The 14,019-nt window shown below is 37.3% G+C and overlaps 1 protein-coding gene across 1 annotated transcript in view; it reads right to left on the bottom strand.

The window, feature by feature from the left end:
- ptprr (protein tyrosine phosphatase receptor type R) overlaps window positions 1-14,019 on the bottom strand; it is a 93,181-nt gene that overhangs the window by 37,231 nt on the left and 41,931 nt on the right. Inside the window, exons 4-6 of the mRNA XM_015352905.2 lie at window positions 13,129-13,278; window positions 7,019-7,129; window positions 2,627-2,889 (exon numbers count right to left, since the gene is read on the bottom strand). Coding sequence (XP_015208391.1) covers window positions 2,627-2,889; window positions 7,019-7,129; window positions 13,129-13,278 — 524 coding nt within the window. The remainder of the gene's footprint in view (window positions 1-2,626; window positions 2,890-7,018; window positions 7,130-13,128; window positions 13,279-14,019) is intronic.

The raw sequence follows: 14,019 nt of genomic DNA, 5'->3' as shown, positions 1-14,019 counted from the left end.
GTGTGGAGGAGGAGGTGTTGCGTTTCTTTTTTCCATCAGTATACAGTACATTTGTCCTTAAGGATTTCATCTGTTTTACAGTATACAATGAGCAGTGTACTTTAAAAAATATATAGTTACAATTACACATCTCTAATTATTATATTTTATAATATTGAGGCAGTAAGTCAGGCTAATAATGTTTACTTCATTCATTTATCAGAAAATAACCCTCTGAAAATGGCCAGCTCTTTTAAAAGAACAAAACCAAATGCACGGGATAAAGTTTTTTTGTAGGAGAACTTAACTCCTCCACCCACACACACAGTTTTCTGTAATAGATTCCTAGAGTTAGTAAGAATTCATGTGATCCCTGAATGCAGCACTAGGTGTCACAGTTTCCCTATCTGCCTATGGACCTGAAATGTTGGGTTTTAATACAACAAACAGCTGCATTCACAACAAGTTATCAAAATCTGGTTGTCTCATCTTCCCCATACAGAAGGCTGGCTAATCATATCTTTTTCTCTATTCAATACTTTAAAGTAATAAACAATTGTTAAAATATTTTAGAATACAGTGCACCATCAGCACTTATTTTTTAAATTGTAGCTTTGAATTGGAGCCATGGTTTCCATTAAATTGTATTATCAGAATTAGTGGGCATATACAGTAGCTTTATTCTATCTGCTTAATTTATCATACAACTTCATATTAAACTGAAATGAAAATATTTTTTTTGTTTCTCCTTTTGACTTGTTTTGAAATTAATCCGTATGAATGCAGTAACTCTAGACGTATTTCTCTACATCTGAACAAATCATTAATAAGCCCAAATCATTAAAGTAGTTGTGTGTGTAGATTGTTCAAAAATAATTCTACACACACTTCCCTAATAATACTGTAGTGATCATTGTGCATTAAAAGGTGACCCCCACCCCCCAAGAAAATAAAAAAAACAATTACAATGAAATTAACTCCTTATCCTCAATAATACAATAATAGTAATACAAAAGAGATAAAACAGATGTAAAACATTCAAAGTCTTCTCTTTTGGAAGTTGAGCTTCTTGGTTCAAAGCAAATCCTTTAATGGTGTTGGTGGCTCAGCATGACTTTTATCTCCAGCCTTCAGGATAAGCCCTCTTAAACCATCCCCATCCAAAGCAGTGACCTCAAAAGTCCTGAGCTTCAAGTTCAGGTCCTGCAAGGTTACCGTGTAACCCCTTAACCACACTGTTAGGTCAGACCTCTTTTCCAAACATGAAACACCTTGGTTTTCCATCCTATGGAAAAAGCACTGCACAACTGGCCCCTTTTATTATTTGCAACATGAACCATACTTAAAGGGGAACTGCAATGCTATTGTTATATTTAGGATTATTGATGAGTGCATTTCAAACCACGATAAAAGTAAAATGTACACAGTAACTTGTAAACCCTCCAACATACAGTACATAAAAAATAGACCAAATGTCCAGTTATGAGCAGTGTCATGTTATGTGATTTAGAGCAAAGCAACAAGTAGGCTTGTGAATACATCTCTTTTATCCAATAGAAATATTTGATTTTTGATTATTTTGAATATTTGATTAACGATTATGTGCTTATTTTGAAATGTGTAATTGTTTTCTATAACCCCAATTAATTTATTTTGTTACCAAGATTTAATAACTAGTCTGAGAAATTGGGACTTGATAAATTGGGTTATTCTGACATATATGTTTCTGAAATATAATTTCCCAAATAAAAACAGGTGTAGAAAAATATACTCTTCCATGAATATACACATAATCTAGATATACATTTGCCTAGAATTAAAAATGTCAATAAATTTTACTGTCAGCAATACCCCATGAGTAAAATGCAGTTGTATTAAGTGGGATATTGAATTAGCAAGCGTTGTTTGCCTCTTAAAATCTAGAACCAAGCATTAAATCTAGCACTAGTATTTGTAATATAAAAATACAGTATGTGCCCCACTACAAGAGTGCACTATTATTCAGCAGTGACGAGTCATCAGGTTCTTGATTATTGTTGGTGTCTAACTGCTCATTCACAGGAGACTGACACCACAAGATTACTCAGTGAAACAAGATGTCAGTGAAACATGTGCTCAAATGGTGTGAATTGCTTCAGACCAGATGGATGAGGGTGTACAGGGAAAAACCAATATCAGCCGCCACATAGGATAATGAGGTCAGGATTACATGTGTAATCCGCAAACACCATTTGTTTGTGAATGTGTCATTCTTCTCGAATGATACAGTATGAACAGAGTAGAAGTCAGGGACCTTCAGGGATGAGGAGGAAGGCAGTGCAGCACATTAACAAGCATGCTGTTGACTTATAACCCAACCCATACGGAATGGATCTTCCACTGCTGGATTTTCATGCAAGAAACTTTCAGATTAAACTCTCAGTGATCAGAAATTCAATGTAGGAACGGTTCAGGAAACCCCTATTAAAATGCTACAATGGTAAAGATGTCTCACACAGATGTAGGCCACAGCATTCTTATTTATTTAACAACCCTGCTCTACGTTCATTAGCATGTCTGTTTATGAACTCTTCCACTTGTTTCCTGTCACCAACAAGGGCCTTTATTCCATGCTGTGTAAAGTGAATGCTTAATGGGTTGACCTTACCTTTCCTGCAGGCCCACTGGTTTCATCCTGAAGGGAGAGGGGCTGGCGGACAGACAGGGTTTGATCTCTGGCGTTGACTGGGACTGGGGATCGGCACCGATGCTGGCAGGCTTGGGCGCCAGCTCTGGCTGCACCATGCTGTTGGCAGTCTTCAGCTGGGACTCCTTGGTGTGGACGGGGATGGGGGTGAGGTGGATCTCCCGGCTCTGCTCCTTGTACTGCCGATCGGGGAATTCAATCTTCTCTTTCAGCCGGTACAAGACCTGGCGGATCAATCGGGGAGGCTCAGATCACCCGTGTTTCCAGTAACTGCCTTTCAAGCTTTGTAGTATACTGTATATCTGGCCCATTTGGTAGTTAGTTGATCCAAGGATCTCACACTTTAGTTTCAACTAAATGTTTGAAGAATAATAGTATTAAACTTCACCCAAAGCGCTTTGCAGGTAATGGGGACTCTCCTCCACCACCACCAATGTGCAACCCCATTACTCTGGATTGACTTTGTCAATAATTTCCAGGCTTTTGAATACTGTGCTTGAATTAGGTCCCCTTGGTTTAAGACTAAAAAGGCTCGGTTATTTCAGCCTGTCAGTGTAGGACATTCCTTGAAGTCCCACAATTCATCTGGTTGCTCTTCTCCGGATAAATTCCAGAGCAGTAATGAGTAAATGAGCCCAAATTGACATCAGCGGCATGGATCTCTCTATACAGTACTTATCTCTGGTCAACTGTCTGGACTATTGGTGCAAGCATGGCTTGTTCATTAAATACCTCACAAGGCTCTGATAGAGGGAGGGGCTCTATTTTGGAATATATTCAGATATTTAATGAAAAAGCCTTGATAGGAGGGAAGGATGGACAACAGGTGATATTGGGGAGTACTGGTCCTCCCACACATTTAATCTATATTCCATTATTCAGAATGGACAAAAAGCATGGTGGGCTCATATCTTTATAACCCAGTTTACTCTTCTGGCCTGGGTTGTTTTCTCAAATATCTGAGTAAACAGGTATTTAAGTTTGTTGACATAAAGTCCTTGTTTTCTTTCATACTCCAACAAGCCAAATAGGTAGCCTGTGCTTTATGCATACTGTATGTCACAAGTGTTTATTTTATTGCACCTGGGCCCTGTACATTTCTTGTAACAAGGAATGATGTTGACAACTTGGCTTAAATGGAGATACATGATGGTTATTGCTTCTAAAATCCCTCCCCCTCCCCCTTGTCTGAGTCACTCCACCACACAAATATCCCAGTCGGACATACAGTACAGCATTTGTATGTCATTGTATGTTTATACCAGTGCCAAGGAGAATTAAATTAAACAGATCTATAATGGAAAACAGAATCATACAATCTATAAAATAAAGCTTATCCTCTTGGGATAGCACTGTCTCCCTAAACCTAAACTCTGAGAGTCCCTCCTGCTTGAGTAACGGTTTTGTAAGATATCTCAAAAGTTGTATTACTTGAGGGTTTAACCTCAGACCACCTGGACTTATTTATGGTGTGAGTTTGTGACATTTGCACTGCTTATGTAAATTGATTAAATGGTTTGACTTGATCCCAAGTGTATAGCTTACAGAGTGAGCCAATGCTGTGTGAAGTGTGAGTTTTAGAAGTACAATTATACCATAGTAAGTCTTTAATTAGTTGTGTAAGCTCTAGACAAAACAAGATACAGCACATATCTTGGAAGGTTACAGTGCTTATCTCAATCTTCTAAGATTAGTGCTGTGTATCTCTACAAATACACCTTAACAAGACCCATTTAAACTCTTGCATTCAGAGATCCAGATGCACAGGTATTTCAGGTGTATATTCCTGATATTACAAATGCTGTTTCTGCATATTTATATTACTAATTTGTACAGTAGTCATATTATCTCATCATTGGCAAGCAAGATGTTACATCCAGCTTCTTATGCACTAAATTTCAAATATATAGTGTATTTTTTTTCCTGTGTAAATTTGGTTTCCTAAAAGATAAATATTTTTATGTGTGGTCCTTCAGTAGTTAATGCTGTAAAACTGAAGCTCATATTCCTAGTAAAGTGAAGGACATGCTGTGCTGTTCAGGATTCATAAAAATGCTGTATGACTACACTATATCTCCAAAGGAACAAGTAATAGGTTTCTTCCATGCTGAAAAGAGAAAAAAGAAAACACAACATTTCGGCCGTAGAGCCTTCTTCAGGTGTGTCAAGCCTTCTCTTTTCAGCATGGAAGAAACCTATTACTTGTTCCTTTGCAGCCTACGCATGCTGACGCAACTACCCACCTGAACTACTACAGTATATCTCACTATTATTTTAGAACTCTGTCCATCATTGTTTGAATCGAGATGGAAGAAGGAAGCCTGATTGAATGAAGAGGCCATTCAGCCCATCTAACCTGTTTGGTAGTTAGTGGATTACCGATCCAAGGATCTCATCTATCCATTTCTTGAGGTAAGCCAGGGTATTAGGTTCAACAACATGACTAGGTATCTTGTTTCATAGATCCATGACCATTTACATAAAGACCTTCTCACTGTTCATGGCTTTAAATGCACTTCGATTGAACTTACACTTGTTTCCTCTGCTTTTTATTTCAGTGTTTATTCCAAAGAAGTCTCTGCCTTTTCGGATTTTGAATACTGGCATCAGGTCTCCTTGTAGTTGTCTCATTTCAAGTCTAAAAAAGCTCCAGTTCTTTTAGCCTCTCAGTGTAGGACTTTTCTAATAACATTTTCTGGTTTTGAAATATGAAAAGAAAATAATGTTTTCACCTTACTGAAAATATTTAGATCCAATTCTAACAAGATGAAGGAAAAGATAATTCAGCTTGACCCTAACACTACATTTCAACTTTTGTGACATCTCCTCACTGTCCTCTAATGAAAACATGAGATGGCATTAAGAGTCTGTTTTTGCCCTCACATATTATTGTACATACGGTAGACCAGCTCACGTTTTAAAAATATTGGAGTTGTTTAAAGAAGTCAAGGGCAAATTCTAAAAGACAAAACTCTCCATAAATTGTACAAAAGTAAATAAACAAAATAATAAATGAATTAAGTATCATATTATGTACTGTAGATATATAATTAAGACTACAAAAATCAGTACAATTAAGGTGTCATAATTTCCTTCTTCAGGATCAGATGACTTTCAAATACTAACATGTACTGTAAGTTAATAACAGAATGTATAGTATGAGGTTGCAATGACATTTATGAATATGGATAATGACAGCAAGTAAGCCTTTTAGCAGGGACATTACTTGTAAGTCACCACCCTTACAATAAACTCAGTGCCCTGATGTGTCTTCCTAGAAGACCCTGACTGTTTCTCTGTAATAATGATAAACAAACCTACACTGTTTAACATTCATTTCTGAAACTTGAAATATCTATTCAGGACACAGATTATGTTACATTGCTCTTGGGGGCAAAAATCAAGAGATTCTGGTGCAAAAGAGCAGAGGCTTTTCAAAGCTGCAAATACATATCTTTTTCAAACAGCAGCCAGGAAGATGTTTTATCTGGAGACAACAGATGAAGAAAGATACCTGTCCCAGGCTCACTGTCCAGTACATACAAAGCTTTAAGAAATAGTGCTCTAACCTGGGCAGACTCACTGCTTTACTCAATACACACTGACTACAGACTGTTTTAGTTTGACTTTTAATAACCTGTTCCATCTTTGTTGAATTCGATTCAAACAAACAGAGTTATATTGATGCCCTAACCTGAAAGCCTTACATCATTTTGAAATGTTCAGCCTTTCCAAATGCTACTGTTCACTGCATTAAAATGGAACAATTGTCCTGACACTTTGACCTGAATATACAGTAAGAAAATGCATAAGTGTTACTTTGCAGACAGCAAATATGAAAGAAAAACTTGTATTAAATCTTTTAATGATGAAAAATTATTGTTTCAAATATGGTTGTTAATAATAATTTTTTCTTTTTAGAAATAACTTTTCAAGCCATTATCATCCCAGTTTCCACCCTATGTCAAAGTGTTTCACTTACAGGAGGTGACCCACTTCATTCACCACTGATGTGCAGCCCTCTGCACTTCCACCAGACAACCAATTTACCTTACGACTAATTGTTTAACATGAACTTTACAGTATGCTCCCTCTTGAAATCCATCCTTTGTGTAACATAAATAGAATTAAGACAAAGCATTTACATTAGTCCGTAGAGGATCATTTAAATAACAACAAAGTATAAACGGAGGACATTAAAAAATCACAGCTCTCCAACTTCAATATTGTTTGCCAGCATGCTCTGGGGCTTAAAACAATCTAGTAATGTACTCAAAACACACACCCGGTAATAACAAATATAGAAAAAGGTGGCAGTTGGACTTAGAATCTGAAAACAAAAGCAGGACTTACCATTAAACAGGTAATGATGATCACGAAGATGGTGAGAAAAATAACCACAGCATAAAATCCCTCGTTGGTCCACACGTTGTCTCTCTCATGTTGTCCCTGCAGCACATTCTTCTATAGCGAAGAACAAGAAGCAGGGAGTTAGTGGAGCACCGTAATCTGTCGGAAGTCAGGCTGAAAGCTTCCAGTTGTGTTGTTTTGGGAGCTATTCCTGTCTACCTGCAGTGTCTGCCCACCTGCGACAGCTCTGCCTCCTGACCACTCAATCCTCTCGCTCATACAGCCTGGGAATTCAGAGCGTTTTTGAGCCGTGCTCAAAAATAGTGCTCTAATGTCCTGGCCTGGAGCTAAGCAAACACACTCTGTCAGGTAACATGGTTAGAGCCGCTGTGGGGAGGCAAACACTTTAAAAGAGCCCTGTCGGTGCAGCTGCTCCCTGTCACCTCCCAGCACCCCCCCCCCCCCACCACACAGGCCTGCCTCCACTTCTCTGGGCTCCCCCCACACCGGGGGCCAACAGGTGGCAAGAGAGGTGAGGGGGAAACCAGGAAAAGGACTCCCGCGTCTTGTTTACAGTACAAGAGCCCCCTTGCAAGCCCAAGGCAAGAAATACTGTAGCTCAGTGTGCATAAGCATGGAGGTGGTGGAGGTTTAACCAGCCTTGGACTAACCTACAGCAGCGGTGAGCCTTGACAGATTATCTGCTTATGAAGATGCTCAAATAGGGAATTCCCTGTTTGCTGACGCAAAACATGTAGAGAGCAGGCATCCACTGCGGGAAGGGAGCTTATTTCCATCACTGCCTTAGACCACAAGATTCAGCATACATAATATGCCGTACACACAAGCCTATGACGGTATGCTCTCTTCTAATACAATACATTTTAGAAATTGTTCCTCTACAGTATGTCTTAGTGGGTGTTGAAAAGAAGCAAAGGAGACCCTCTCCCTGAACGTTCCCAGTAAAGAAAGTATTTTTCCTTAAATATTTTTTTTATCCTTGGTTAACAATGAATTTTAAGGATACACTTCAAAGCATGTATAGATAACCCACAAATTAAAAGCTGATTAGGTGTAGTGTGACCTCTTATAAGCCCTTAACTGCCCATTATTTTCAGGAAGAGACAAAAAGGTGTATTAATTTAACATAATGACAAGTTTCTAATCCACTAATTAAAAATAAATCTAAGCCAAACAGTGCAATCTAGAAGCGCAGACAAAAGTTAGTTGACTGAATAGATCATTGCCTTGGATTTTGCTATTATATAAATTATATAAAAGCATAAAGAATGTATTTGTAATTTGAAAAGCCCATTCTCACTAATTTCCCTTTTTACCATGTAGAGGAACTGCTGTCTGCATGACAAATAGAGAAAAAAGAAGACAGCTGAAAAATTGCTTCTGCTCGGAACCTATTAAATAATCACAACTACAAAGCAAAATGAGACCTTAATTGAAAAAGAATTTAATTTTTCAATTTAACTTTTGGCTAAGTACTCTCATTTTTCAACTTTATTAATTCAAAGTTAATGAAAAAAGAAACGGAAAAGTAAAGAGTCAACGACGCTTATGCCATCTCAAAATCTGTGTTCGTTATTGGATATAATCCAGTACATGGGATATTTTCCAATACAAAACATTTAAAGATTAACTTCATCACTTGCAGTTAATGAAAATACATGGTTCTTGATGAATTACAGAAAATAGAATAGTTACATCTGAGTAACACTCCATACAAATGTTTTTTTCAAATCCACTGTACACAAGTACACAATTTTGTTTCCCTACCTACCATACTGTACATGGTTCCACTTGGTATTGACAGACACCATTGTGTCCATGAGATTCATAACCATGTGAAATCACTCTGTATCACTATGTTAGAGGTACCACTGTATATGAGTAATGAGAGATCACTTCATTCATCTTGCATTCCAGTGGGAAATGGCATAATCCAAGACTGTTTTTAATGAAAGCCATGTAGCAATAATGATGTTAATTTTGAAAGAAATACATGGATAAGAAATCAAATCTTTAAAATTGTATTTTATAATTTTAAAATGTTGATATCATAAGACCAGAGACCCTTGCTGTAGTCTTTTCTTAGAAGCACACAGATATAAAGACTGAGGAAGATTTCAACAACATAACAGGCAGAAGAAGGTCAAAGTTCTGTACTAAATAGTATTTACATACTGTAGAAGAGGCAGACGTGTTTCAGGTAGTAGAAGCTATCACAATTAATAAAGCCCAAGCACTTGTAATTGTAATCAAGGTAACAAGAGATGTTATGCAGAAGCGATTCACACAACTCTTCCAACAGTTGCTCCAGAACATGACAGCACCTATGGGCTGAAGAACAGCTAATCAAGTGCCCATCCATAAGAAGGGTGAGAAAACTGAATCAAGTAAATATTTAGAGCAATATGTTCGACTTTGATTACATGTAAGGTTATGTGAATAATAGAACTAAAACAAAGATATTAGATGGAAATAGATGGAAATAAAAGAAAAATAGATTAAAATAAGGTACAGGTACAGTAGGTCTAGCTTAACCAACATGTTAGAGTTCCTTGAACAAGCAACAACAGTAATAGACACACAAAGTGATAGGTGATAATGTGATAAGACATATTAAGATATTCAGACAGCTTTTGATAATGTTCCCCATAAGCAATACATTCTCAAATTGCAGGTGGTACAGTAGGTATTCAGGGAAATGGTCATTGTTTGGTATTGATTATTAAATAGAAAACAAGGCCTGCGTTTTGTAGCCCTGGCAGATTACAGTATGTTTAAAGTAAATCAGTGCAGGGTTTTGCACGAAGGTAGTAAAAATAAACTATAAATACTGTACAAATTGGAACTGCTCCGCTACTGTACAAGAGGCTCCTTATGAAAAAGACTAAGGTGTTTGCACTGATACATCATTCACATCTTCTAGGCAATGTGGGAAATGAATTAAAAAGGCAAAATAGATACTGTATATAGTTAAAATGTAGAATGTAAATTAAATGATACTTACTAATACAAGGTATTAGTAAGGCTTCATTTAGAATACTGTGTACAATTTTTGTCACCACACAACAGATAAAATATTGCTGCTGTGGAATAAGTCCAAAGAAGAGCAGCAGGTTCCATTCTGGAACTTAAAAGACATCTTGAAGGAAATTAACTTTTATAGTCTTGAACAGAGACGATTATGAGGATAGTGCAAACAAGTATTCAGAATCCTCACAAGCAATGACAAAACCAATCCAGCAGATTTCTTCATAACAAAGTGAAATATGAAGCAGAGGGCACAAAGGAAAACGGCATGGAAGTGCATATAAATCCAAAACAGGAGGCAATTCTTTTCCCAAAGGGTTGTGGGAGTATGGAACAAACTACTGTAGCAGCAAGGCTATGACCTTCATACACTTAGAATTGTTTAGAACCTTTTTAATAATCAACTATCTTTTGTTTTGACCTGAGAATGAAGCTGGCACAGCTTAGCTCCTGTGAGTTATTTTCTTAGGAATGTCAGTAACATGAACCCTTAACAGGCCGAACAGCCTAGATTTTAGACTTAGACTTACAGTCTAAAATCTGCCCTGGACTTACAGTATTTGGCCTAGACTGGCCTAGACTTACAGTAGGCCAGAGGAAGTCTGGATTGTCATTTCTAATGCCTGACCGATTCCCAGTAGGCATAAAAGTACAATTACTAAATTCATACCATTACACTACCCAGACATGTTATTGAAGCCAGTACCCTGAGTTCTTTCAAGAAATGACCGAATTAGATTCTTGGATCAATTATCTACTACCAAACAGGCAAGAATCACTTCCTCTCTCTTGTAACCATTCTTATATGTTATTTTTATATGTCATTAAATCTTTAATGAAGTCAGCAGCAGTCACATGTATTGTGAAAGCAAAATACATTTTAGTTGATCTTGAAAAATGAAATACCGGTACGCTGTTAAAGTTGGTTTTTGGGCAATGGGCATCTGTACCTTGTATTGGATCAGAACGACTGCAGAGGTTGCACAATCCTACATCTTCAAACCAGATTCCACCTTCAAGTTTGTTTGTCATGGTATCCAGCCATATTCACTTATTCAGTTTTGGATCAGTTATGAGCATTAATTGTGTTTTTCAGGAAAATAGAGAGATTTGACCTGGTCTGTACAATGTTCTTCATGGGGCTGAAAAGTAATTCACATGACAAACCTCAACAAATTGCTAAAATGCAAGGTTTTCTAACCAATTTAAGCATATGTTTCAATTAAGCCATTAGACTCTCTGTGATTAAAGAACATATTTAAACAGATTTATCCCAACAGAGGTTCAAAAGAGTCAGTCCAAGAGAGGTCTTGTCCTTCACACCCTCACAGTGCCCCCATGGGCTCTTAGATCTGCACCAGGCAGTGGATTCAACAACCTTTAAATAGACGCCTTAAAAAAGAACAGGACAGAACAATGGCACTGAGAGTGAGAGGAAATACACAGCAAAAAAAAAAGAGCTGGATCCAAAATAACCGAGAATAATAAACAGCTTTTAAAAATTGCAACAGAAACCATTTCTGCTATTAAGGTTTACCCCAAAGTGACGGTATTGACTGTAATAATGCTCCATTTTGTTCTGAGTGGTGGCATAAAACACATGTGACATGTAGCAGTGCATGTGACTTTGATTTCTCGCAATTAATGTCAACCTGTGAAGAAAATTAATGACCTAATAAATGTTGATCTGGTTTTACTGACTGATATTTGCAGTGCATTATTTCGAAAGATCTGGGAATATTATTTTAGAAGCCATCACTGTGTGCAATTAAGTTAGAATTCAGTACATACCCTATGCAATTGACCCATTTTGAACAAATGCCCTTGGAATGATGGTTGACGCTGGGCTCCATTTCCAACTTTAACTAATGTCGCAGGAATTGCATATGCCTTTTCATCCTGGGACGTAAGCAATACAAGGTGACACCTGAACAATGTCTCCAGAAATTCTTGCCTGTACTGTATATACATACAGTAAATGCACAGTAAGCCTGCCCTCTAACACTTCCTCTGAAGACATAAACCATTCTCATGGTTGGCCATTCTCCTTTCTAGGGGAGGTATCTCAAATCCGATCAGATTAAGGACTCTTTAGGCAATTCTACCACATTCTTTTACTATGGAAATGTATTTTGACCCTTGTGAATGTGTGTAGCTAGTTTAACATTTATAGTAGGTCTTAAAAAATACTCATATTTATACAAAATGTCTTGAGTACCTCAGTCCCATTAAAAATAACATGCAGTATATTAACAATTTGGCTATCAGTGTCTGTTTTCAAAAGTTTTATCTTCTTCTAATAATTTCAGTTTTGGCATCCCATGAGGATACCATTTTGTTTTTTTCCATACTGTACTTGAATCGGAAGTGATGGTGTTATGAGTCTGGTAGCTTCATTAATAAGAAAAAATTAATCAGAAAAAAGAAACTGGGATGTAAATAAAGTTGTTAGAGAAACAAGTATCAATAGTAGCTTTAACAGCGATTTAGCACAGTTGTACAAAATCTCTGTTGGCCACTGCTGAACTAACGAAGACATAACTCATTTCAATCTGAAGTAGCTCATTGAAAGTGCAAGTACAAATTAAGAAAACATTTTAAAAAGGCTTCACAGCACATAAAATGTGTTACTCACACACTTTTCACACCTTTGGAGACACCTTAAGACAAAATAGACAAAGGTTTTATTTGTACAAAAGCTTTGACAATTTAAGGACATCATCAAGGGATAAAAAAGCTCCTCATTTTATCTCTTTCAAAAATAACCACAATACTAATGTATCTGCTAAGAACAGCAATTATGATTTCATTTAGTCTCATTTAACAAAGACTCAGGTGCACCTCTACAGCACTCCCACTGTCCTATAACACTGTGCCTACTATCAGAAAAAAACTCTGTTCTCTGTTCTAGCCATTTGTGCCAATTACACCCCACATCCAGGCTGTACCTTGCCCCTTTCTCCTCCATCTCTGTAAAATAAAAGGCATCTATTTTTTCACTACATTTTAAAGACACCATGACAGGAAACAGGAAGCAGGCCTCCTAGAGAAGGTACAGTACCTACCTCTGGGGTGACCTCAGTGATGCCAAACTGGGAGAGGCTCTTGTGGAGAATGTTGACATTGAGAGACCGAATCACTTCCTCCGAGGGTACTGGCTCTGCCTCGCCCAGTTTCTCCGAAGACACATAGAGCTCTATGCAGTTCTTTTTCTCCTGAAAGACACGAGATGCTTCAGCCTCAAACCACACCAGCCACATTCCACAACAGACACATGATGTGTTTTTGTTGCCCATCTGTCAAAACCACCTGGAAACAGCTTAAACACTGTAAATCCTAAATGTTATACTTGCCAGTTTATAATTTGTAGACCACCTATTATATGGTCTCTTCTGAGAGGCTGAACTCCATGTAGAGTTGACTCAGCTAAGCAGAATACAGTTTCTCACTTGGGCTCCATTTGTTATACTGTACTTGAACAGATCTTAGTGCTGCCTAGTTTATAAAAGGTCCAGCACATATTTAAAAAGCTGATCCACCAGTTAACTGAAACCTAAATTAACATATTTAAAGCATTGTACAGTAGGTAAGTCAGACTATCTAAGCATATGAGAAGCATCTCAGAAAATTAACAAAGGATCAATGCAAGAAACCTAGAAAGTATATAACTTTTTCTGTTGTACCTTATTAGCTTATTAGCTTATTAATACAAATCTAAAGTGAAACATCTCTTTTTAAAGCCTATTCAGTTTGTTTACATGTTAAAATTACAGAGAGCTTGTGTCTAATAAGTGTGTTCATTCATCTGATACATGGTAACACAGACACAATGTCCTAAACATGACATTAACATCGATGATAACTTTCCAAAACCCTGGCTCCATGGAGTTAAAACTCAGTATTGAGTATTGATGTTAAAATGAGAGAGAGACAATTCTTTTTTTGTCTTCGTTAAT

Source organism: Lepisosteus oculatus, chromosome 7 (assembly GCF_040954835.1).
Source record: "Lepisosteus oculatus isolate fLepOcu1 chromosome 7, fLepOcu1.hap2, whole genome shotgun sequence".
Classification (NCBI taxonomy): domain Eukaryota; kingdom Metazoa; phylum Chordata; class Actinopteri; order Semionotiformes; family Lepisosteidae; genus Lepisosteus; species Lepisosteus oculatus.
Note: the sequence above shows the minus strand (reverse complement) of the source record. Positions and strands in the feature narration are given on the sequence as shown.